This window comes from Stenella coeruleoalba, assembly GCF_951394435.1.
Source record: "Stenella coeruleoalba genome assembly, chromosome: 14".
Classification (NCBI taxonomy): Eukaryota; Metazoa; Chordata; class Mammalia; order Artiodactyla; family Delphinidae; genus Stenella; species Stenella coeruleoalba.
In genome coordinates this window covers 77068137-77093718 of record NC_137160.1, presented here as the reverse complement: position 1 = coordinate 77093718, position 25582 = coordinate 77068137, and the positions used below count along the sequence as shown (strand labels likewise).

Sequence of the window (25582 nt, the reverse complement as noted above, 5' to 3'; positions counted from 1 at the left end):
GGGTTTTACTTCATAGAAGGGCAAGGGTTTTGAAACAAACTTTGTACATTGTCCTCTTTAATCAGAGATATTTTATGTTTTTCTTTCATATTATACTGTCTAAAGCCTTGAAGTTTTTTCTATCCATAACCTGTAAATTCATGTTTTCTCTGTTGTTGAATAAATGATTATTTTGAATTCTGACCTTCAAGACTTATGAGATAATGAAGTGGTATTTATTTAAGTGAAGATGTGTGTCAGTAGAAGACATTGTTTAATGTTTGATGTGATTCTGTACATGTCCTATTGCTTTCATTCTAAGCATTTTTGATTTTAAGATACACCTTCAATTTAATAACAGCTTTTGGAGAATAAAGAAACATTAATCAATTACAAGATAGATCTGGGCTTTAAAAATGAGTAAAGAACTGAGGAAATGTGACAGTATATATGTAGTCTACCTAAAAAACACAGTTAAGTCCCTTAACTAGGGAATAAACTGTGGCAATTTTATTTTTCAGTTTTGCTTCTTGAGCACTTTCACCTTATTGTGTATTCCATATTTTCTATTCTAACTTTAATGGGGTCATATAGTCTTTAACCCTAAAAAGCAAGTTTACTTATCATCCTAGGAAAACAGACTGGTTACTTTGAAAATGATTTTTTTTTGTTTCACTGTGAGCAAGGAAGATTGTTGTAGAAGTTCATTTTCAAAATAAAACTAGTTGAAGCAAGTGACTTTTTGATGAGACACTGCTTCAGATTGGCTCTGCCCATAGGGAGTTACATTGTGGCCAGCAGAAACTATTGCCATTTACTAATGCAAATCTGTAATGAGTTGGGTGAAGGCTTGAATTGTTTCCATCCTCCTTGATGGAGTGGAAATTACAGAGCCAAAAGCCACGTGCAGAATTGCCTGAATATTCAACAAAGAATTGCTGTGCTGTTCTTTTGCTGGTAGGTAGAACCTTGTATAGAAGAATTATATCCACCTTTCTGACAGGTTTTCTTACAAAATACGTATCATTTCATTGAATAGTATTAGAGATTACTGTATTTCATCAGTTTCAAAATGCACATTTTCTCCCACATTTTTGTATTGTTAAAATTAGGGATGCTCTTTACAAATGATGGCATCTCACAATTGACTGGAGTTATGATATAGTTGTCATCTGCCTGTACTCTAGTGAACTTGAGCATAGCTACTTATATTTTTGTCACTTCAGCTGAATTGTGTGCACCTTGGGTATTATATGAGTTGAGTTCAGTTGCCATTAACATGTCTTCAGAAAGAGTACCCTGTGATTTGACACGGAAAAACAATGTACACAAAACGGCATGAAAACAGAAGCGGGGCACAATTTAGATATGAAGAAAGCAAAATATTCATTACTGAAGAAATGACTGCAGTTCCTCATTTTTTTGCAAAGCCATAATCAAGTGCTTTACCATGTCTACAACAGGAAAATACCTAATTAGAAGAGGCTGTGCTATGCTTTTATTACCGAAATCCCTGCTAAAGAATTGACTACCACACACCAAGCAAGAAAGATCCAGCATTAAAACTTGCAAAAAGGGTGTCAGTGGCTTGGAAGAATATCTCTGAAGTACTCTTAAGAAATGCTGCCTATATTCCCAACATTCTTGATCACACAAAAGTTAATATAGAAGTGTGATTGGATTTGAAGTTCAAAAGTGTGAGATGTTTCAGGAATATATCAGCCAATTAATTCTGATTTTTTTTACATGTATAAGAATAATACATAATAAAAATCTATACCCAAAGTCAGAAAATTCTTTCAGTAAGTATAGTGTAAGAATTTTAAGTACTAGGAAAACATTTTGACAGTTTAATTGGTGATGTTTTTATTTTCAATGGTGGATCTTATCTGTGATTATTAATTCAGCGACTTGCTAATTTGTTATTGAAACTGTATTCTTGATGTAATTATTGTAGGTGCCTAATGGATAAGAACTTCGTTAGGATTGGGAAATGGTTTGTCCGACCCTATGAAAAAGATGAAAAGCCGGTCAACAAAAGGTGAGTCTTTAGAATTCTTTTGGGTTTTTGGTTTCTTTTGCTTGACCACAGCTATCTTTGGGGAAGAGGTGAATGGAGGAAGTAGCTTTTATTTATTTTCCAATAATGTTAGTAGTTTAGATGTTTGAAATAGATTCCTGGATCACATTTTATTAAATACTCTATTATTAAATGTTTGTGGAATATTAAATCTTGACTAGAAAAATGATTATCAGTAACCCATGTCTAAGTCCCTTATAACCACACTATTTGGAATTGAATTACTCTATTTTGTTATTTTCATTATTCTAATTTATCTTTCTTCCTTATAGTGTTATGTGGCATAACTTTAAATCAACAGTCGAGTGAATTCAAATGGTGACAGTTTTTGTAGAATTGTTTGATGCCCCTTAAAAGTCAGTCAACACATCCTTGACAGTTGTCAAACCAGAACTGGGAATTACTTCTCTAAATAATCCTAAACTTTTAACCATCATTTATTATATGCATGGCTTTAAAGGCAGCCTTTGATACTAAACAAATACGGAGTTTTAGATCAATCAAGCCAGAATCAAAAACGAAAACCGTCAAAATCTAATATTTATCTCACTTTCCTTTGAACACAGTGTAGATTTAATTGGAAGTTGGTGACTATTTCTTTTTTTGTAGAGCTGGGTACACAATCTTGATTCTATTTTACTATCCATGAACTTGCCCTAAGCTAAGGGTTCCACCTTCTGGCTGCAGACAGGTGCTCTTGAAACCTTATGTGGTAGATTAGATCTTTTGGATAGCTGGCCAGAATTTCAGCTGGCTACTCCTGCCACTTCTTCCTGTAAGAGATTTAATAGCAGCCTTCTCTCCAGCCTGTATGTCTTAAAGCTTTGATGAAGTGGTTGTGTTAAAGCTTTGATGAAGTGATTTCTGAGCAATGTAACCACTTCCTCATTAACTAAATCTAATTTATGAAAATTGGGATTTCTTTTTTCAAATCAGATAAATTAGGGCCTGGCTTTTTTTTTTTCCCCCCAAATCACCATGAACTTCCTTGAAATATTTCCCTCTTTTTAGTACATTTAGGATTTATTAAAAATTATATTTAAGTAGACAGTAGGTATTATGTGTATCAAAGTTTGCCTGTAAAGGATAATACAGATTTTAGAAAAAGGTACTAGTGTGCATGGGTGTGATTCTGTTTACAGATGCTTTGATTGATGGAGAGGAACTTTTTTTTCCTTTTATTTTTATCGATTTGGTCTAACTAATGAATGTTTCATGGACATAATTCATCTTAGCATTTCCCTAAAATTTACAGAGGACTTAGAAGTTTGGACTTTTATTGTCGAGGAGTCTGAATGGTTATATATGGATTTGCTTTAGTGCATTGTTCTTCTTTGCCATTCCTAGTGTGCCTCTCCATGCGTAGTGTGCATTCTCACAGCTGGTCACTGATGAATTGACTGAGCCAGTCCTAAAACTTTAGATCAATAGGTATAGATGTTTGTGTGATGATTTGAGAGGAATTTGGGGATGAAGAAGAAATGTAGAAATAAAAAAGGGATTGAAGGAGTAGCAATTAGTATTTTAATGTAAAAAATAATGTTTAAAAGTCAGATGTGCTTAATGATCTTTGTATAGCTTGTATATCTTTACACTTTATTTAGATACTTAGAGTCTTCCTAACTTAAGCAAGCCAGATGTAAATAATACATGTAATATATTTGGATATTTGATTTTGTGTAAAACTGGGAGGCTGTTGATTTCTGAGGAATGTAATTAAGTTATTTTATTATTTTTAAGACTTTATATTTGTGGTTGAACCTCGTGGAACTTCGTTTTCTTGTAGTGTAGAAATATTGATGATTAAAAAAACTATTTTAGAAGACTTTAACAATTAGAAAACATTTTAAAGCAAAGATTCAATTTAAAAATTCAGCATTTGCTATAATAAAACTTTATTAGGTGTAATGACTTTTCCACTCATTCTCTGAGTGGAAAATAGAGCATCTTCTTGAATGTTGAAACAGGATCTCAGGGCTTAAGTCATTTTGGATGGACAGAGTGGCCCTGTAGAGGAGGGCATTTAGAATAAGAAGAGTTGGGATCACATCCCGTACCTCTCTTTACAAGTTATTTGCTTTTAGAAAAGTTGTTTAATTTTTCTGGGGTGAACTTTTATTTTTGCTGTTATTGAATTGATAATAATCAGTATCTTAGAGGGTTATTGTGAAGATTAAATGAGTTAATTTATGTGGCTAGTTTATAATTTAGTTGAGAAAAAGCAAGAACAAATTAATCTTCTTGAAGCTTTTTTTTTTCTTTTTTTTTAGTACATACCGATTTAGTAACCAGGAGAGAGGAAAATTTGCTGCCCAGTGTTAAACACATTGTATATACACATTAATATTTTTAGGAATTCTCTTATTTGATATCATTAGACCCAGATAAAAGGAATACACTTTTAAAGTAGTGATATTAGCCTATAGATACTTTTTTCAATAGATTAAAAAGACGATTTAACACACTATTTTATGTAAGCTAAAATAATTCTAATAGTGGCGACAAATGAACATATTGATGATTAGGTTTCACCTGTTCGATTAATAGCATATTACTTTTTGAGCTATCATTTCTCTCCATATTGATAGCAAAACTAAATCATTTGCTGGTGGACTGTAAAAGAGTTCTCAGTGTTAGATATGAGATGAAGTTTGGGATATTTATAGAAATTTGACCAGGCAGTTTCAAAAAGATAAAAGAAATTTATATCGTTTTTTTGCTATAGTAGCATATCTTTTGTTACTCATCCTTGGGAATATAATAAGTAGGAAAGAGAACTTGGCTTTGTCCTAAAGAGTTGTGACAACTAACATCAAGCATACAAAATTTCTGATTTCTAAGGTATGTTGAACTTGAAAAAGCCTTTGCTTTCAGAATATTCTTAAAAACAAACCAGTAAAAAAAATATGTTCTTTTAAAATAATTTAGAAATTGTTCCAATGATGGAGTTTCTTTCTATTGGAAAGGTGTTTATTTTCTAATTTAGTCTAGTTTCAACCCACATTTGACTACCACAGAATTTGAAGTTTATAATTCCTTAGTCTTTGAATGCCAATTTTAGCAAAATAATTGATTGCCCCCAATAACAGTTTGGACCTTTGATCTTTCCTAGTATCAGGTGTACAGTAGCTGAGTTAACACAAATACCAACTTGCCAGTGCATTTTCTGAATTAATTCACCATTTCTTCCTTGTGAGCAAACCTGCCCTACTGTGGGGTGATACTCCAAATAGCCTCACATGTTTTCAACTATTCTAATTATTTTTGTGTGTGCTGTTAACAGATGCACACACACATACACAATGGGAAGTACATTACTTTGGGTGCTTTTGTGTCATTTCATCTGGATATTTTCTTGACTCTTAAGCCTGAGATTATTTCTTTAACTTCTTTTTTTATGTTCTAACACTACCTAATGTGCAAGAGATGCCCTTGTCTTTTGGTTTTAGTAGCAAAAATCAGTTTTTGTGTAACAAGATGAAATATTTTGATGTAGGAGAATATTTTTTAGCACTTTAAAACTTTCATTCCCTCTTTTTCCTCACCCTCCCCTATCGCTTCACCTCTTCTTATTTTCTTTCCCATCCTCCTCTTTCCTGTACTTCCTTTATATTATAGCCCAGTCATCTGTGTTTCCTTCTTGAGGTGCAAAGATGAAAAGTCAGGGAAAGGGATCTCTCATTAGAGGGTAGACAGACATGTAAACAATTACTTACAGTGTGAAAGATAAAGGGAATCTCTTATGAATGTCCAGAAAAATTAAGGTCATTAGTGATGTGGTACCTTTAACAAGGACTAGCCAATGGGAAATTCATAAATAATAGCAATGGGACAACTTGGATTTATTAATCAACATAATAGTTTTACCATATTTTTTGTCTGTTTTTGGTGGATCTATAAAATAATGTAGTCATTTTCTGCTGGTTTATTTGATGGAAGATATATCAAAAGGTTCTGTGTATTTCGTCACTTGGATTTGAGAATTGTGTGAAAAGTGAGAAGACAGTGAGGTTAGAGTCCTGGGGAGCATCTACATTTACAGGATGGGTAGAGAAAAAGGAGTACATAAAGGAGACTAGGAAAGGTCAGTGAGAAATGAGAACCAGGAGGATCGGTGTCACCAAAACCATGAATTTTTAAAGTTTCAAGATTAATCAGCTGTGTCTACCAGAGAGACCATATAAAATACATTCTAAAAGGCAGTTATGCAGCCATGATGGACATAACATGAGCAGTTTCAGTGCAGTAGTCAATTTCAGGTTGCAGTAGTGAATTTCAGGTTGCAGTAGCCTGAGTTACAAATGGCAGTTGAAATGAAGATAGGAACGTAGACTTCTTATTATATTTTGTTATAAGTAGCTGCAAAGTAGAAAACTGTTGGGTCTAGGAAGGGAGGAGACAAACTTTTAATAAGAGCCTATGATAAAACTAAGTGGTACTGTCTTTTGTTTTTAAAAGTATCTTTCATGTACCAGGCACTCTGCTTTGTACTTTCACACATTATGCATAGAGTGTCAAATTGAAAGACCAGCTCAACCAGAGGTAGCTTGTTTACTTTTTAAAAATTACTTTTTTTTCTTAATAACTGAAAGGCAATTATCACTGTTAGTTTTTGTTTTTTGTCCTATTAGCAGTCTAAAAAGTACACAATAAAAACTTATATCCTGAATATCAATAATTTATTTTCACAGTTTAAATATATACTGTCAGTTTCAAAAAGGATTTTAAACACCTTACAGTAAGAGGTACACCTTTAAAAAATGTATATATCGGGCTTCCCTTGATGGCACAGTGGTTAAGAATCTGCCTGCCAATGCAGGGGACATGGGTTCGAGCCCTGTTCCGAGAAGATCCCACATGCCACGAAGCAGCTAAGCCCATGCGCCAAAACTGCTGAGCCTGCGCTCTGGAGCCCGTGAGCCACAACTACTGAGCCCGCGTGCCTGGAGCCGGTGCTCCACAGCAGGAGAGGCCACCGCACTGGGAAGCCCGTGCACCACAACGAAGAGTGGCCCCCGCTTGCCACAACTAGAGAAGGCCCGCGCATAGCAACGAAGACTCAACGCAGCGAAAAATAAATAAATAAAATAAATACATTTATTTTAGAAATGTATATATATACTAGAGAGGTTTTGTGAATATCATTGTTGTAATTCCTCCTAGAGGACTGAAACTAGGCTGGAAACAGAGCTCTCCTTGATCACCAGTCCATCTAGAAATATGGATGATCTTCCATTAACTGTCTGACTTTGTGGGACTTACTGAATCCCTCTGGACTTTAGTTTTAGCATTTATCATTTCTAAAATAATTTTCAGTTTTTCAGTTCTCTGATTCTAGGGAAATTGTAGAATCTAGGCATGTCTCCAGAAAGTACATAATGTACTTTATAAGTATTTGGTTTACTTCTTTGATGTTTTTGGAGTGTTAGAGGATATTATAAAAATAAAGATTTATTAAGAGTGGTTCTTAGAAAGTATTAAATTCCTATCTGAGAACCTGACAGGAGAGAGTGACAGTGTACTTCATGTAGAGTTTTATTAATAGTTGTGTAAGTTCGAAGTATTATTATAACTTAATATTTATGGCTAAAGAATATAGAACACTGTGAGTGCTAAGATGAAATACTAAATTATGTAACTGAAGCTTCCTCTTTGTTATAATGTTCATATCTGGTCTGTTGTTACAGTCTTCTGCCTGTCTGGGTCTTCTGACTTCAAACTGCTTATGTTTCTAATCCCTCTGCTCTGTGTATCCTTCTGTTAGCCTACTTTTGGTGAAGCACTCTCCCACATAAGAGCATAATGTGGTGTCAGTGTTTAGGATGTTACCCAAACTTTATCGGGCATTCCTGTTCCCCAGTCGAAGCCTTTTGTCCAGCCATAGTTGCCCTTCACAATTCCTAGCATAGTCTAAACTCCATTTCTCTTTTGTTAGTGTTTTTTTTCCCCCCACTCTTTCTGTCTTCCCTGGCAAGTTAACTTTGATCTCTCTTCTTTGAGCTGCTCCCTTGAGGCGTCTTTTCTGGCTGTTTGTTTCTGACATTTTACCTCTATATTTATCAATAGTATGTTTTTACTGTTCTTTTGAATTTTATTTTATTATTTTAAAAATTTTATTTTTCTCTTGAATTTGTACTAAGGAAGATGAGAATTTACTCTCCTTCCTCCTTTTCCCATTCCTTCATTATTCCTAAATTGAATCTTTAAAACAGAATCATACTTATTTTGGTGTTTACTATACATCATTATTTCTCCTTTTATTCTATTCAGCATCTATTACAATCCCTAGTACAAAGGATATTACAGGTTTGGAGGAACTGAATGGAACTTCTTTCTGTTGTAAATCTATTTAGTTTTCTAGGATCAAAATAAAAAATGAGGTCTTAAAACTCATTTAGTGTAAAACAAAATATTGAGTTATGTCATTAAAACAGCATTCTCTTTATCATGCTTATTTTAAAAGATGATCCTTTAAAATACTATCTTTTATAAATGGGTTAAAATCCTTGTTTCTTATAATTGTCAGTTTTGCATGAGTTTTTCCTCAGTATTATTTCTTACTGAGTGGTTTGTTCAAGTTTCAAGTTTGAGCAGTTGGGCTCTTTATGATGGTTACTTTAATTCAAGTATTCCCTAGTAGAAAGCATACGTTATATACCCTGTTGGACTTTGTCCCCCATTGCTAGCCCATGAATTGCAATTCTGCTAGTGGAAGCAGACTCAACACATTTTGAGATCTTAACAGGCCTCATAGAAAGAAGGAGCCCTCTCTAATTGGTTGCACACAGAAGAGGGAGCATTGTTGGGGAACATTTGAAGGATTATTATGTATCACTGAAATTGACCAGTGTTGTTTACAGAGTTTATCTGGTACTGAGAATCTAAGAAAACAAAGGAACGTCTTAGTATGTATAATTGAAGACACTTGACTAAAGTATTTCTACGTTAGATGAATTTTTAAAAAATAAAAGACTATAGAAGGTAAGTTTCACTGAATGAGAAAATTGGACTATTAGCTGGAGAATTTTGAGTTTGTCTCAGTGGTCTTTAAAGTATTCTATCAGTTTCATTGTAGCATGCCACCTCCTCTCCTTTGTTTCTTACTTAACATTTCAAGATCTAGAACTGAAGCTTTCTATCACAGTATGGTTCACATTCCTGAAATAAATAACAGCTTTCTTCTGCTAATGATTTGCTGTGTCCTTAAGTATTTCTAGGCCTTGATTTCAACTAGAGTTTCTTAGGGAAAGAATAAGACATTGTGATAGCCCATAAACACCCAGTTTGTGAAAACAGAAAAATTGGGATTATATGCTTTTACTTTTCAACTTTATCCCAGTAGCCCTTCCTTTTCCCAGTCTCTATGTTCAAGTATTAAATTAAACATGTACTGTCTTGTATTACCCTTCATCATTTTAAGCGTGTTTTGTAGGTTCAAAAAGGTAAATTACAATACTAAAGGACACTACTTTAATAATGGCAAGGCCTCCCTGTCCCCCAACCCTTAGAAACACATGCTGTTAAAAATACCCAGTGAAGACTCAATAAAATACTTGCTAAGTACATTTCAAACCAGAGGATGCTTTAGTTGAAGTATATTATGGATACGTTCGAACGTGACTGTGTGTTTGAAGTACAATACAGGGTATGTTCTGTAGCTGCTAGAGCAAAGCATTCTGTATTTGTGCTTTGATTTTCTGTAAACTAAGCTTCCCAAGTTTCAGAGCTCTTTTAATTCTTCTGAGTATATCATGGAGAAGCCTTCAGTTGGGCCATTGGCACCTTGTGTATCTGATCTCTTTTAAGGATGCATGCAGTACTCCTGCAACTCCTTTGAACAAGTCAGTTATTTTCAGAAACAGCTGAAGTTACCGAGCAACCAAGTTGGAGCTGAACCTGGGGTGAGGCAGATGAGTAGGGGCCAATCATCCTGACCCGCAGTGTAAGTATTCAGAATCATAAATATTGACTTCAGGAATTAGAACTTTTTGTGCATGCGACTTTTTTAGGAATCTGATGCACATACATATACATTATTACAAGTATTATTGATGGGAGTAAATGACAGAAGTTTAGAACTTTGTTATAACTCCTAGTTATGTTCTCAGTGAAGCACAGTCAAACTGATCCACTTACTATATCCTGTGTTTCTGTTCCGTGTTTTTTAAACTCTGAGTAGGAATAATAATAAAGGTATAATGATGTCTACCTTATATAGGTTGTTTTGAGGATTAAATGAGATAATGTGAAAGTCTAAATAATTAGACAAATTATTTAAAGCCTGTTTCATAAATTTCTTCCTAGATTCTTATAAAGCACTTTATATACTATTCACTATATTATGAATGAAACCATTCAACTTTTCAAAATTAAATGATCATAATTTAGGAATAGCATTATGTATCATTTTATTTTTCCATTTTCAGATCATTTAATATTATTTATATATATGAAAGTTGTATAATTTATATAAACCATGCATTAAAAGCAGATGATAGAACTTCCATAAAATTCACCTCCTTTACACCAAGTATTTTCATAGGTTTGATTTTGGTGTCATATACATATGTAGTTATAAAGAAGCCTGTTGACTATTAAGGTTCACTATAAAGCATGAGAGTCCTTTTTCCATATTTCACATAGAAAATACACTTCTAGGTAACGTTAAGCCAAGTGTCTTTAGTAGTAAGGTGAGATAGCTACCCTGGATAATAAAAGGAGGCAGCATAGGTGAAAAGTGACCCAGACAGAAATGGATCCAGCAGTCACAATTACCAGATGAGGAAAGAAGGAAGCTCCTTACAAACCACCACCACTTCCAGGATTTTCTTTTCACTTGGACAGGTGTCATTCAGACCTTCTAGAAACATATTTATGCACTTGCTTTTTACTTTGCTTTTTTCCCTACCATTCCTCATAAGGGTACCAAAAAGGGGAACGTTTTTCCTATGCTTTTTCCTTCTTAAACACATTTATCACTTATGTAGCTTGAAATGAGAAGAGTGGTCTAGATAAGAATATTTGATATGGAGTGAAGAATAATAGAAAAAAAAAGTGGGAGGTTGAGGATAAAATAAATTGTTATCTATATTTTTAGTTTACTGGCATATCTGGCATTAAAAGTACTAATTATACAAATGTGGCCATTTATTCTTTTGTTCTTAGCCCTGTGTTTAATGAATAATATTAAAATGTTTCCCTGGAGGGAATTTAATTCCATATTACTCACCCACTTTTTAAAGCTTTCCTTTATACTGCTTTGTTTGAAGAATGTGTTCATAAGTCATTCCAAACGTCTTAAAAAAATCTGTTGTGTATTTTCCTATAACAAAAAGATTGAATGTATTTATTAAAAATAGTAAAATTCAGAAAACCACATAGAATTATGAGAGTTTAATTGAATTCTAACACATAGATATGTCCTTTATTTGAACATAGTAATGTATATGGAGTCTTTCTTGATACTTTATATATTCCTATATATACATCCCTCCATAGTGCTTGATGATTACTTAGTGAATTCTTGAAAATTTAGCTTTTAAAAATAGAGTTATTTCTAGATACACTGGAAAAGGGTCACTTCAGCACACTAAAGTATAATTCACAGAAAGGTAAAATTTGGACTCTAATGCAAATATAAAATGAACAAATGGCATACATTTTAATCAACTCATTAATTAGTGAAAGAACAGGTAAGATGTGAAAACCAGTTCAAAGAGTATTTGAGTAGCTAGGTTTTTCTAGAAAATTAATAGGTATATATGCATCTACAACTTAGTAGCTGTTTGAACAATGAACATAAATTGAAAGGATAAAATGTATTTTCTTCTTACCCAGAATTGCTGATAAATAGGACATGTATGCCTGTTGAGCACTGTACAACTTCTCAAACCTTGGAATCAGATTGGATGCTACTACTCTCATTTCCTGTCCATATTGATTTTACTTTATGTCATAGTCACAGCTGAGGGGCCCCCCCCCCCGCCACCAGATTTAAAATATCCCACCACATCCATGTGAATTTGCTGCAGTGTTTTGGGGGGTTTGGTGCACAGCTGAGGAACTGAGGCACTAGATAATCCTTGGATGGGCATTTCCCCTATATGGCATTGAAAGGACAAGCTGTCTTCCATTGACCTTACTTCAAAGTTTTGAATAAATCTCTCTTATTTATTTATTTATTTAGCTAGCCGCGTCAGGTCTTCATTACAGCACACGGGATCATCTTTGAGGCATGTGGGATCTTTCGTTGTGGCACGTGGGCTTCTCTAGTTGTGGCGTGTGGTTCTCTCTCTAGTTGTGGCGCGCGGGTTCCAGAGCGCATGGGCTCTGTAGTTTGCAGCACGCTGGCTTAGTTGCCCTGCAGCATGTGGGATCTTAGTTCCCTGACCAGGGATGGAACCCACGTCCCCTACATTGGAAGGTGGATCCTTTACCACTGGACCACCAGGGAAGTCCCTTGAGTAAATGTCTTAAAAAGTCCCCTGAGGAGCTTCTAATGAGAATTGTCAAATTTTCCTTCAAAAACAGCTTGAGGGATGGGGTGTTGTCATTGATTGTCCTGGTAATGTCCATGATTAATAAACGACTGTGTTTATCCACAATCCCTGCCCAGTGTATTGACTGTTCTAGTAGGCCAGTTAATCATGCTGCTGTGATGCACTAGAGCTATAGTATAGCAGATTCTTGAACTTTTTGTTGTCAAAACACCTATAAACGTTACTGAGCATCCAAAAGAGCTTTTGTTTATTGGGTTATACTTATCAATATTTACTCCAAAGAATTAAAACTGAGAAAAGTTAAAATATTTATGACTTTTTAAAGTAACAGTAACAAACCCATTATATGTTAACACAACCTTTTTAACTAAAATAACACTTTTCTAAAAGAAAAAAATATTTAGTCAGAAGAGTGGCACTGTTTTTGCAAATCTCTTTAAACTCTGGCTTAAGGGAAAACAGCTGTATTCTTGTGTCTGCTTCTGCTTGTAGTCTATTGTGACATCACACACGATGTAGCCTCTGGAAAACTCCATTGTGCACTTGGAGAAAATTAGAGTGAAAAGGATAAATAATGTCTTCATGTTATTTTGAAAATAGTTTTGACCTGCTGCCTGCTCGGCATTCCAATACTTTAAAAAATTTCAACAAAGATGTGGTTTGTCTGCATTTTATTCTTAGGCTGGAGCAGGTAAACTTTTCCTGCAGATAGTAAATATTTTCAGCTTTGCAGGGCATATGGTTGATGTCAAAACTAGTCAAGTCGACATTGCACTGTGAAAGCAGCCATAGACAATATGTAAGCAAATGGGCAATAGACTGTTCCAGTAAAATTTTATTTTACAAAAAATAGGTGACCGTGAAATGGAGCAGGACCCTGTGGTCCTCCCCCCACTCCCACCCATGTCCTCAGCCTGCCTTTTTTCTGTGGAAAAACTTTAGCCAAAGGATAAGTTTAATCAGAGAAGTGAGAAAATGCAGAAACAAAGGAAAACAGTCAAAGGAGACCAAATGATAATAATAGTTTACTCATTAAGCAAAGTCAAGGACCTTTAGCTTCTCCTCAAGGGCTATAGATAATATTCTGAGCCATACCCTGTGAGCTGTCTTATAGATACTAAAACCCCAGCAGGTGAAGGACGTTAACTACATGATGACCAGACTGTAGCCATGACATAAGCTACAGTTCCGAGAAATGACCTCAAAGAAATGGGAACAAACCGATCCTGGAACTGAAGATTAACTGTACTTAAAACAGTCAAGATGACGACGCTGGTCAGACCACCGATGACCAATTTCAAGATGACTGTCAGAGCTGACTGCTGTTTCTACCTGTAGCCCCTTCCCTCTGTCTATAAAAGCTCTTGCCCACTGATTGTCAGTGGCAGGGAGTCGGCCTTTGGACAGGAGTCTGCCCTGCCCCTGGTAGCCAGCATCCGAAATAAAGCAAACTTTCCTTTCCACCAACTTGCCTCTTTATTGGCTTTAGAGTGATGAGCAGCCAGACCCCCACTTTCGGTTACAATGGGATGGAATTGGCCCTGGTACCTAACTTTGCTGACCTCTGCCCTTAAGAGGAAATTTGCTGTCCAGATACGCTGAAGTGGTTAGCTGAGAAGCCACACAACTAGAAAGCTGAGGATTCAGATCTAGGCATTTCTAGTTTCACAACTGCTATTTTTCTCAGTTCTTCATGCTGTCTTCACTAATAAGGTTAATGATTATACCTTTAATGTAGGAGGAGTGATTATTGATTAGAAATAAATTTTTAAGGTAAAAATTTGTCTGATTACAAAGTTATATAAGGGCTAGAATTTAGAATCTTCATAGATACCCGAGAAATGATTGGATGAGTATGTGTCTTTGTCATAATAAATCTTATGCACAGCACAGCATTTTAATTCTTGTGATAATTCACTAAAATATACATACCTGAAAGTGTTTTCTTTTCAACTGATGAGCTCTCTGAGTAATTATTATTATTTTTTTTTAAATTTATTTATTTATGGCTGCGTTGGGTCTTTGTTGCTGCATGTGGGCTTTCTCTAATTGTGTTGAGCGGGGGTGGGGGGCTACTCTTCACTGCAATGTGCGGGCTTCTTATTGCAGTGGCTTCTCTTGTTGTGGAGCATGGGTTCTAGGCGCACAGGCTTCAGTAGTTGTGGCACGTGGTCTCAGTAGTTGTGGCTCGCGGGCTCTAGAGCGCGCAGACTCAGTAGTTGTGGCACACAGGCTTAGTTGCTCTGCGGCATGTGGGATCTTCCTGGACCAGGGCTCAAACCCATGTCCCCTGCATTGGCAGGCGGATTCTTAACCACTTCGCCACCCAGGAAGTCCCTGAGTAATTATTTTTATCTTATTTAAATTATTATGTGGAATGGGCAATACATGTATGTAGTATAAAATTTAAACAGCACAAAATTATATAGGCAAAAAAAGTCTCTTCCCCACTCACTGCCCAGCCAGCCAATTTCTCTCCTAGTATTAAATCATATTACCTGTTTCTTTTTGTCTTTCCAGCGATTGGTTTATGCAGATATACAGTGTGTTATATATATTTCCCTTTTCTATACACATAGTATAGCAAATGGTACCCATACCCTACCCATTGTTCCATTGCTTTATTTTACTTAATAGAGAGTGATGATGTGTTGAAGATCAATCCAAGACATGCATATAGGACTATATAGGAAATTTTCTAATTTCAGAATTTGTTTGCTTTGTTATCTGTGTTCTGTGAGTAGCTTTTCTAACAGTTTTCTTTTTTGTTCTTTTTGGTTTTTTTTAAAAAATCGTTTTGTTTTGGTATTTGGTTGACATAAGTAAGATAACTTGACAAAGTCCTGCTAAAGAACTTAGTATTATCAGGAAGGTAAGATATAAACACTTAAAGCAATTAGAGATAAGACACTATATATAATTAGTGTCTTGGTTTGTGGAATATTAAGTGCTAAAGGTGAAAATTGGAAGATACTGATGTGGGTTCTAGTGAAGAGAAAAGATTCTTGAAGTTAAATGTGTTTTGTTAAATCTGAGGTTTGGATGACTTGGGGTAGAATCGTGGAAAGGAAAATAGCAGTAACAAAGACATGTACACAATGGTGTCTCAAGGAAAGACTTGGCTTCTAGAGAGGAAAGTTCAGCTTAACAGCAATGAAGATAGCAAGAGATAACTTCTAATAAGAGAACTCCTTGAGTGATCTAGACAGTTAGAAGTTCTGTGACAAAGTTCTAAATTAATGAAGCTTAGATTAATTGTGATGGTTCATGAGAATAGAGACTTAAACGTTGTTTTAGTAATGACTAAATAATTAGAGTAGTTCCTTGTTAGAATTTAAGAATTGCAGAAGAGCCACCAATAAGCGTTGTCCTGAGAGTTAAAGATCTTAAACAAACAAACAAACAGGAATACCAAGCCTTCTTTTGATGACCCAGCCCAAACTTGCCACTAAATTATGGCAATTCATGTATAACTTTTCCCTATTGCTCTTGCCTCCTTGCTTCTTCAGATTTTATTAACGTATCCTGGGACTGTTTTTAGTTAGTGCCTTTTGTATTGTCATATTTTGTCTCTTGCCAAGGATTTTAGCATTTACAACCTGCAGGCTCTTATTGCTCATGATAAAATTTTTTTTGAAGCTACGGTATGCCTCACATTATTGCAGTTGAGAAGCACCTAAGCCTTATTATAGCATTAAAGTGAATTTCTTTATAGCGCTCCCTGGTGCCACTATAGCCTCTCTGTATGGGTTTAATCAGTTGGCCTCTACTTGAAACTCGAAGAGAAGGCACCAGTAGAAAGGTAATCATGCTTCCCAGAGTCCACAGTACAGGTTTGGATGTGCTCTGAAAGACAAATTGAAATGGTAGAATAAAAAGCAACCAAGATAGAGATACTCAGTAAAACAACTTCAAGTTGGAAGGAAAGGGAGCTAATATTTGTTTAAGACTATTATTTATTGAGATACTGTGCTAAATGCTCAACATAAATTATTTCCAGTCTTCACTATATACCTGCAGCTTTGTGTTATTTACTTTGGTTTTACAGGTGAGAACGTGGAGACCTAGAGAATTTCAGTAAAAGACTAAGAAAGTGCCAGAGCTAAGAGCACATTTTCTGGGAGAGGGACAGGACCTTTCTGCATACTGCTTGCTAGGTACTTGTGTCTTGTTACTCCTCACAGCAACCCTGTGAGGTCAGTGATAGGAGTGGTGGTGAGAGATGGGGAGATGAGACTGCTATGGGGCAGAGCTAGATCTCTGTGCTACCAAGGCTCTTGCCCTTAATCTTAGCAAACAAATAATAAGTACTGTCTTCTTCCAAAACAAATAAAAAACAAATGATTCACTTTTTAGTTCCCGGGCTAACTGCAAACAATGGAAAAACTATTTGTGGAGAAGGGACACAAAGAGAAGACTGCAGAGATGGCAGTGCTCAAGGTTCTGAAGGAGATTCCTAATCATGCTTCTTCTGGACCTTGTTTGCACAATAAAGTCCCAAATAGGAAATTTCAATGCATATTTAGAAGGAAGAAAGAGGTTCTGGGCCTTGGGCATTGGTCAGGGCACTTGCCCTAAGGGGCTAAGCTGGAAGCTGCTCAGTTGACGGCTCCCTTGTGGTAGTTACATGGTTTGCATATTCCCCTAGAGCTGTCAAACTGGAAGTCTTTCTAGGTATCAGTTTGAATCCTTGGGTCAAAGGAATAGAGATCAGGGATATGGAGAGGTGAATTTCTGTCTGTCTTTTGAAGCTTTGCCTAAATATTCAGTGACTGGTACTTTTTTTTTTTTTTCGGTACGCGGGCCTCTCACTGTTGTGGCCTCTCCCCTTGCGGAGCACAGGCTCCGGATGCGCAGGCTCAGCGGCCATGGCTCACGGGCCCAGCCGCTCCGCGGCATGTGGGATCTTCCCAGACCGGGGCGGGGCACGAACCCGTGTCCCCTGCATCGGCAGGCGGACTCTCAACCACTGCGCCACCAGGGAAGCCCATCAGTGACTGGTAGTTAATAGTAAATTTAAGAATACAATTTATTTGTGGCATTTAGCCAAATTTAGAATTACGGAGGAGAAAAATGTTACTTTCTCCTCTTTTATTCACTTATCTATTAGGTGAGGTATAAGAAAAAGAGCAGCATCCTTTCAAACCTCAAAAATTGAACATAACTTAAATCCTTAAGAAAACTTTAATCCTTAAGAAAACTTTAAGTTTTAATATTTAACAGTATGTTTTTTTCCACGGGATGTGAAATGGGAGAAAAATACAATAGAGAGATGCATGTTAATAATAAGTTTTGAGAAAACTGCTTTGATAACCACATGACCCTTTTATTGGTCACATAAAGCTGGGAAGGACGATACAATAACCTTATTTTTCTCTGATAATAGGATGAATGTTAAGCTACAAAGAATAATTTCAGGCATTCAGATCCATCATTAGGAAGATCAATAATGGGGTTAGTATTTAGAGACAGAAAGTTTGACCATCAGTCAATTAAGAAACAGAAGACAGTATCCTAACCCCAGCAGAGTTGTAATTTATGTGATTGATAATAATTTTTTAATTTAATTAATTTACTGACATATGTTTGGAAAGCATTCTAATAAAACATTCAGGTCAAGGTCTGAGTATATATTTATTTACTTTTCTCAGTAATAGATTTTGGATTTTCACCAAGTTTATCTTTTATCCCTTATTTTTCTTCAGCAAATTAAACATTTCCAGAACTCTGTTAGATTGTTTTTGGCTGTTAATTATTTTTATTATAGGGAAATTAATTTTTACGCTATCTTACTTTTGTTTAGTTCCTGCTGCTCTTTCAGTGTTTGATGGATGCACTTAATGACTAAATGAGAGAAAAGTAACCTAAGACCATTTAATATAAAATTGAGTCCAGCGGGATAGTTACCACACTGAGTAGTCTCATTCTTGTTTTCATAAGAAAGCTAGAATGTTGTAACTCAAATATACTTCCCAAGGTCACAGAGCTAGAGAGGCAGACTAGTAATCTTTTCTCCCCTTCTGTAGTTCATTGTACTTTCTGCTACGTTACATTGCCTTCTATGATTTAAGTGCTCATAAGTTTTTTAAAAATTGGAGGTTTAAAAAAATTATAAAAGTAATACATGCCCTTGAAAAAGTTAGGTAGTTTCGAAGGCAACAAAAACCTCCCTCTTGACCTCTTTTGCTCCCAGACTTGCACGAGTTAGTCCCTATGAATGGTCTTTTATGTATTCTTTCAGAATTTTATTCAGAAGACTCTAATATTGTATCTCTGTAATTTTTCTTTAATCTACCATAAAATTAAGGAAAATTAAACATTTTCCATCTTAATCCAATTTCCTAGCTTCCAAGTGTGGACTTTCAAACTACTCAGTGCTGCTTTTTAATAAAAGAATCCGATTTGTTATGTTACTGGAGTTGGAAGGACCTGTGAGGTAAGAAAGTCCCCTTAGCTTTTAAAATAAGAGGTTAAGTGATTTGCGTAGAGCTCCACAGTATTTAATTCCGGTAAGTGTTTCCAGATTTTTGTTCTTCCCACTAATCCGTACTGCCTCTTAACTCATCTTATAGGCTTAAAAGTGAACTGTATATCATAAACAGGCGTGTTTCATGTGTGTACTCAAGAAGTCTCTTTTAAAAATCTAATCCTGAAGTGTAAGGAGTCGCTTCCCAAAACTGATGTGAATACTGAATTACCACAGTATTGGAGTGCCTTTACTAACCTGATTTATTTGAGGTGACTCAAATTAATGGATTTAAAATTAAATTAATTTATTTAATTTAAGTTAAAATTAAATTAATGGATTTAAAATGACAAAAAAAGATACTAAAAAGAATTATTTTAAGCATTAAGTCTTAATGGTTACTAGTTTGGAAAATTGGAAGGTACATAAAGAGTCTTATCTGTCCTGTAAATTAAGAGTAAGATAAAATCATATCAAATAAGCCTTTATTATGGTAGAAAACCCAGAAAGATTCCATAAGACTATCAGGGTACAGGTGCAGGAGGAGAAGGGCGATTTACTTGAATACTTTTTAACACTATTTTCCTTGCCCTTTGTTGGAATTTGAAGGTTGGCCTCTGAGGACTATTGATGTTAATATACTGAAAGGGTAAATGCCTTTTGAATAGGTATTCATCTAAATAGTACTGGTTTTGCCTGAAAGTTCTTTTTCATAGGGTACTCCATTTAGAAGAAGAAAAGTTACTTTTCTCTTCCAATTTGTTAGCATATCTGGAACCAAGCTAAAACATGTTATGCTTAAGCGATACCAACTGAGTGATTTGGCCTTATCTGTACTGTGGAAGAGAATTAATTTTAATTCCAGTGTTTGTCATTAATTAGTAATCAGTTTCTAAACATGTGACTGATTTTATCAAAATTTGTTTAAATTGTTTTAAAAAACATTTTAGTCGGATTCAGTCAATCATGTCTGTTGACTGAACTTAGTTTATATTAAGCATAAAGAGTGGAGAAAACATTCATTATTTAAAACGATAGTAAGTGGAGCTAATGTTTCTCACTTAATTGAAGAACATTTCTTTTTGAAGCACCTTGACAATAATTACTTTAGTTCATGAAATTTCATCTGTTTTCAGAATTGAAAGAAAGCAGCTGTCATCATCTGAAAATTAAATATCTCAAACTGTACACGATGATATTGAATTACTGGTGATTCTTGTTTTCTTCTCCCAAACCCCCTGTATTTCTTAGTTTTCTGTCATGAACATATATTACATTATTAATCAGAACAAATAATGCTGGTATTTTTAAAAAGTAAACATAAAATAATACATTTAATTTTCTTCTGAATCTTTATAGTAATAAATACACTTGAGCACTTCCTTTTAAAAATTAGTGCCTCTAGCTTATAATTGAAATTGAGTGCTAAATGTCGATAGTACCAAAATATCAACTGCTAGTTATTTTTAAGATTCATTTAACAATGTTAAGAGAAAAACCAGGCTCTCAGTGGGAGAGTGTTTTATAGTATAGTTCATTAGTGATTTCTTTTTAAATTCTTAAAGCAGTATTATTAATTTGTATTTTTAGAGATTTCTGTACTGTGTAATTTTAATCTAGAAGTACTTGTATATTTTATATGTCATCTTGATCAACATTGGGGCCCCCAGCCATCTTTGGGCCTCTGGAGGACTGTATGTTTCTATGCTAGGCTGGGCACTGTGTGCTTTATCATCATTGTTATCATTATGCTGGGTGCCAGGCAAGTGCTTTTCAGTATTTTGAGAGACACTTAAGTGTGGTGCTTAAGAGCGTGGACTTTGAGGTCAGACTGCCTGGATTCAAACCCTAGCTTTCCCAGTTACTAATGGTGTGACCTTAGGCAAGTAAAAGTTACTTAACCTCTTTTTTCAGTTTATCTGTAAAAGAACGGTAATTGTTCTCCGTATGTCATCGGATTGTTATGAGAATTAAATGAGTTAATATTTACAAAGTACTTAGAAGAGTGCCTGACATATTTAATGTTTATTAGTCAAATGAACATTCATGTAATCCTCATAATAACTTTAAGAGAGAGATGATTATTTTACAGACGAGAGATTATGGGATTTGTTTAAGGTCACACAGCTAGTGATGTGGATCTGAGATTTAATTCTGGGCTGTCCAAAAATGTGTGTTGGGATTATAAGTGCCTATCTTATAATAGCCCTTGCATTTGGACATGTCCCCTGGCAGTTATTTTATCTAGTCTATCCCTTAATGCATCATGTCAAAAGTGATTGATGCTTATGCTATATAAAACTTGGCATAATTATAGTCAAGTATGCATGAAAAAAAATCAGGCATGATTCTAATGGGTAAAAAGGACATATGTGGGATTGTATCACCCGTTTCTAAGACATTAAAAAAGTACAAGTTGTTTAAATTTTATGATCTTAAAACCCAGCAACCCCCCCCCCCGAAAAAAAAGTTACGCAGGATACATAGTTTAGAATAGACTCAACTGTATATGAATATAACAAATACCTGTTTGGGTGAAATAAAATTATTGGGAAAAGGAACATTATAATAAACTGAGAAAAGTATGTGTTAATATGGGAAAAACCTGAAAATGATAATTCAGGATATATACGTTGAAGTCAAACGTGGAATGAAACATCCTCATTTAAAAATACATACACCAGGGCTTCCCTGGTGGTGCAGTGGTTGAGAGTCCGCCTGCCAATGCAGGGGACACGTTCGTGCCCCGGTCTGGGAGGATCCCACATGCCGCGGAGCGGCTGGGCCCGTGAGCCATGGCTGCTGAGCCTGCGTGTCCGGAGCCTGTGTTCCGCAACGGGAGAGGCCACAACAGTGAGAGGCCCACGTACCGCAAAAAAAAAAAACAAAAAAAACCCCCAAAAAACACCATACACCAGAAAAGTTTATTTATCTTGGCTGTACTTCAAAATAAAGCTTTAAGAAAACCCTATTGAAGCAATAGTAATTTATCTGTATTTTGGTGGTTTCATTAAAATTTTTTCAAAAAGTACTTCAAAACCAGCAATACTAAAAAAAGAAAAGCAACGGTCTGATCACGAGAAATATATAAAGTATAATACCCAGAAAATACTAAAACTGAAAACCTTAATTAGACCATTCTCCTCTGTGCAAATGGTTGATAAATAAAAACAGCCATTATTTATGAAGCAAAGGCTCAGTTTTAGCCTTTTTTTTTTTTTTTTTTTTGGCTGTGTTGGGTCTTTGTTGCTGCGTGTGGGCTTTCTCTAGTTGTGGCTAGTGGGGGCTACTCTTTGTTGCGGTGCATGGGCTTATTGCGGCGGCTTCTCTTGTGGAGCATGGGCTCTAGGCACGCGGGCTTCAGTAGTTGTGGCGCGCAGGCTTCAGTAGTTGTGGTGCACGGGCTTAGTTGCCCTGCGGCATGTGGGATCTTCGCAGACCAGGTCTTGAACCCATGTCCCCTGCATTGGCAGGTGGATTCTTAACCACTGCATCACTAGGGAGTCCCTCAGTCTCAGTCTTTACAATAATCTTTTTAACAAACTTTACAAGAAAAGTGTTTTGTTCATCCATCCTATTTCTTAAAACAAATGAAGATGGAAACAGATGGGAGGTACCCATTCACATGTATTAAAGAAGCAAAAATAAATAAAATGGACAAAACCAAGGCTGGTGATATTGAAGGGTAGCCTACTCATTTATTGTTACTCTTCAAAAAAATGTCAATAAATCCAGTCTTTCTAAATAGTGATATGGTACCACAAAATGAGAACTGTAAAATTCATGTCATTCTTTCACCTAGTAATACCATTTCTGACAAATGGTATTATGGAAAAAACTCTTTTTCGTTGATGTTTCTAGTTATATTATTTATATTTAGCCAAAAACTGGGATCTCCCTTAATTTTCAATAGCTATGCAAAAATATTTGTTCAAATATGGATTTATATTTTCACTATTGAGGTTTCTTAATAAAATCTAACATGTGCTTCTAAGTAATCAAGAATACCAAATGTACATGATGCTTACATACATATAAAATAACTTATTAATAATGATGAAGGTTCTGTACAAATCTTCTTTCTAAATACCAGTTTCTTTATCTGTAAAATGAAGGTGTGGGACAAAATAATACCTGACACTGATTCTGTGAAGGCTGTGAACCAAAAATGGCAAGAGGGGATGGATTCTTACAATTATTTTTTGTGGCCATGAAGTCCCCCTCTTCTCTCTGCCCACCCCTGCTTGACTGATATTTGACTGATACTTGATACTTGACTGATGACTAATGTGTTAAGCACAGGGCCCAGTCTTTTGTGTAGGATTTCAGTAAGTCAGTGGATGATATGTGGATAGATGAATTAATGACTAATCCTGTTATAGTTTTTATTTCTTTAAATTTTTCCAGTTTTATTGAGATATAATTGACATTAACTAGTTTTTATTTCTTTTGTAAAGCTGGTTAAATAAGGAACAAATAATACTCTTGCAGTGTTTTTTTGCAGTAAGCCTTTTGTTCATATAAAATATAAATGAAATAATATCTTAACATTTATTGATTAAAGTAGTACTGTGTACTACTCTTCTAAGCATTTTTTCAAAGATTTAATCCTGATATTAATCCTATTAGGTAATAATTATCCTCAGTTTATGGATGTAAAACGTAAGGTGCAGTAAGGTTAAGTAACCTACTCAAAGTCGGACAGCCAGCAAGTTAAAGGGGGCTGGGCTTTGAGCCTGTCTTCATACCTTCTGCTCCCATAACTCTGCTCATACCTCAGTGCCCTTGACTTTGGTGGGTTCTGATAGGCGTGTGTTGAGACTGGGTAGCCTAGGCAAGAATGTGGGTCAGGCAGGGTTTTACCACTAGACCAGGCAGTACACCTGCTGGTTGGAGATGGGGAACCCAGGCCAGTTGAAAAGACTCATCAGGACTTGAAGAGTGAAGGAAGCTAGGGTAGGCATCATCTTTTAGGGAAAAAGACTAAAGCTAGGATTGTTTTAAATGAGGAATGAGTTTGGCTAACAAGTCTTAGTTCCAAGTATTGGCTTTAACAGGGCTGTTTAGGATCGCTTTGTTATTATTATCCATTTGTACCACTAAGTTTCTGGCTGATAAGAAGCATCTACTTTATGAGCTGTTGCAGGGAGAAGATGTTAAATCTTCAAATGAGCTAGAACCTCCGTATTCCTTGGCCCTTGAGTTTTTCTCAGTCACTTTTGGAAGCAGCACCTTTATCATTCTCATGGACTAGGTCATGATATCAATGTTGCATTCTTTTGAGTACCTTGGCCTTGTGCCCAGGTTATTTCCCATGTTACAACCAGAGCTCTCTTGTGGTGGACCTCAAATTGGGGCCCTGCCTTTTTTCCCCCATTCGATTTTTTCTTTTTTTTCCGGTACGCGGGCCTCTCACTGCTGTGGCCTCTCCCGTTGTGGAGCAGAGGCTCCGGACGCACAGGCTCAGTGGCCATGGCTCACGGGCCCAGCCGCTCCGTGGCACGTGGGAACTTCCCAGACCGGGGCACGAACCCGCGTCCCCTGCATCGGCAGGTGGACTCCCAACCACCGCGCCACCAGGGAAGCCCTATGTTTTTTTAATTTTATTTCTCTTTCGATTTTTATATCTTGGAAACATGCTTTTTTAATGTGGGCCACCATGAGTACATAAAAGGTGATGCCAGTGCTAGCATATGGTTGTGCACAACAGTAACAGACCGGTATTATTTCAGGTTAGAATCCTAACAGTTCTAGAGAGAGCACAGACTGAGTGTCCTTAAAATGTAATTTAAGAGTTCAAATCCAAAACACTGACATTCTGAAAAGCATATGTGGCAAGTCAGTTCAAGGTAGTACATAGAATTCAGATTCCTTATTTTGAGAAAAGCTATTGCCAATCCTAAGGCAATAAAATAAACAGAGGCAGCAGGGGTCAGGAAACAAACTTATAGGCCAGTGATTCCTGTTTACCACAAACGTTGTCAATATTTCATCACCCACATTTGGGTTTATGCCCAGGTAGAATTCTTCAGTTGACCATTTTGGAAATTCTAAACCATATATCAGGAGTGTTTATATTCGAAAAATGTTAGTGTTTGAAAAGTGGTAATCAATAGAATACATTCTTACAGAACAGATTATCAATAAATTCTTACTTAAACTGGTATTTCTTTTAAAGACACTTGTTAAGAAGACCGTGTCTTGTTAAAATGAACCCTGCTGTTTTTGGAGATTCTTCTGGCTTTGTGTTGTTGACTGTGTACTTTGCTGTCCCATTAGTATTGTCAGCTGTCAGATACATCTGAGGCCTCCCCAGGGCTAGATTAACAAAGCACCCCACCACCCAGATCCTGATGTCAAATAAAGAAGGCAGTATGTAATTTTTGGTGCTGTTCCCTTATTTGATCTTTCCTCAAGGTTATAGATAAAAATGGATTTTGATTTAAGGATTCTTCCCATGAATATTTGTGTTAGAGTGACATCTAAACATAGTCTTGGTGAATAAGACTGATTTTAAGTCAAATACTTTCAAATATCATTTTTGCACCTGTCACCTCA

The 25582-nt window shown here is 35.8% G+C and overlaps 1 protein-coding gene across 4 annotated transcripts in view; it reads left to right on the top strand.

The window, feature by feature from the left end:
* MED13L (mediator complex subunit 13L) overlaps window positions 1-25582 on the top strand; it is a 290790-nt gene that overhangs the window by 167394 nt on the left and 97814 nt on the right. For all 4 annotated transcript variants that reach the window (XM_079942817.1, XM_079942816.1, XM_079942818.1 and 1 more), the window contains exon 4: window positions 1937-2020. In XM_079942817.1, the coding sequence (XP_079798943.1) occupies window positions 1937-2020 (84 nt within the window). The remainder of the gene's footprint in view (window positions 1-1936; window positions 2021-25582) is intronic.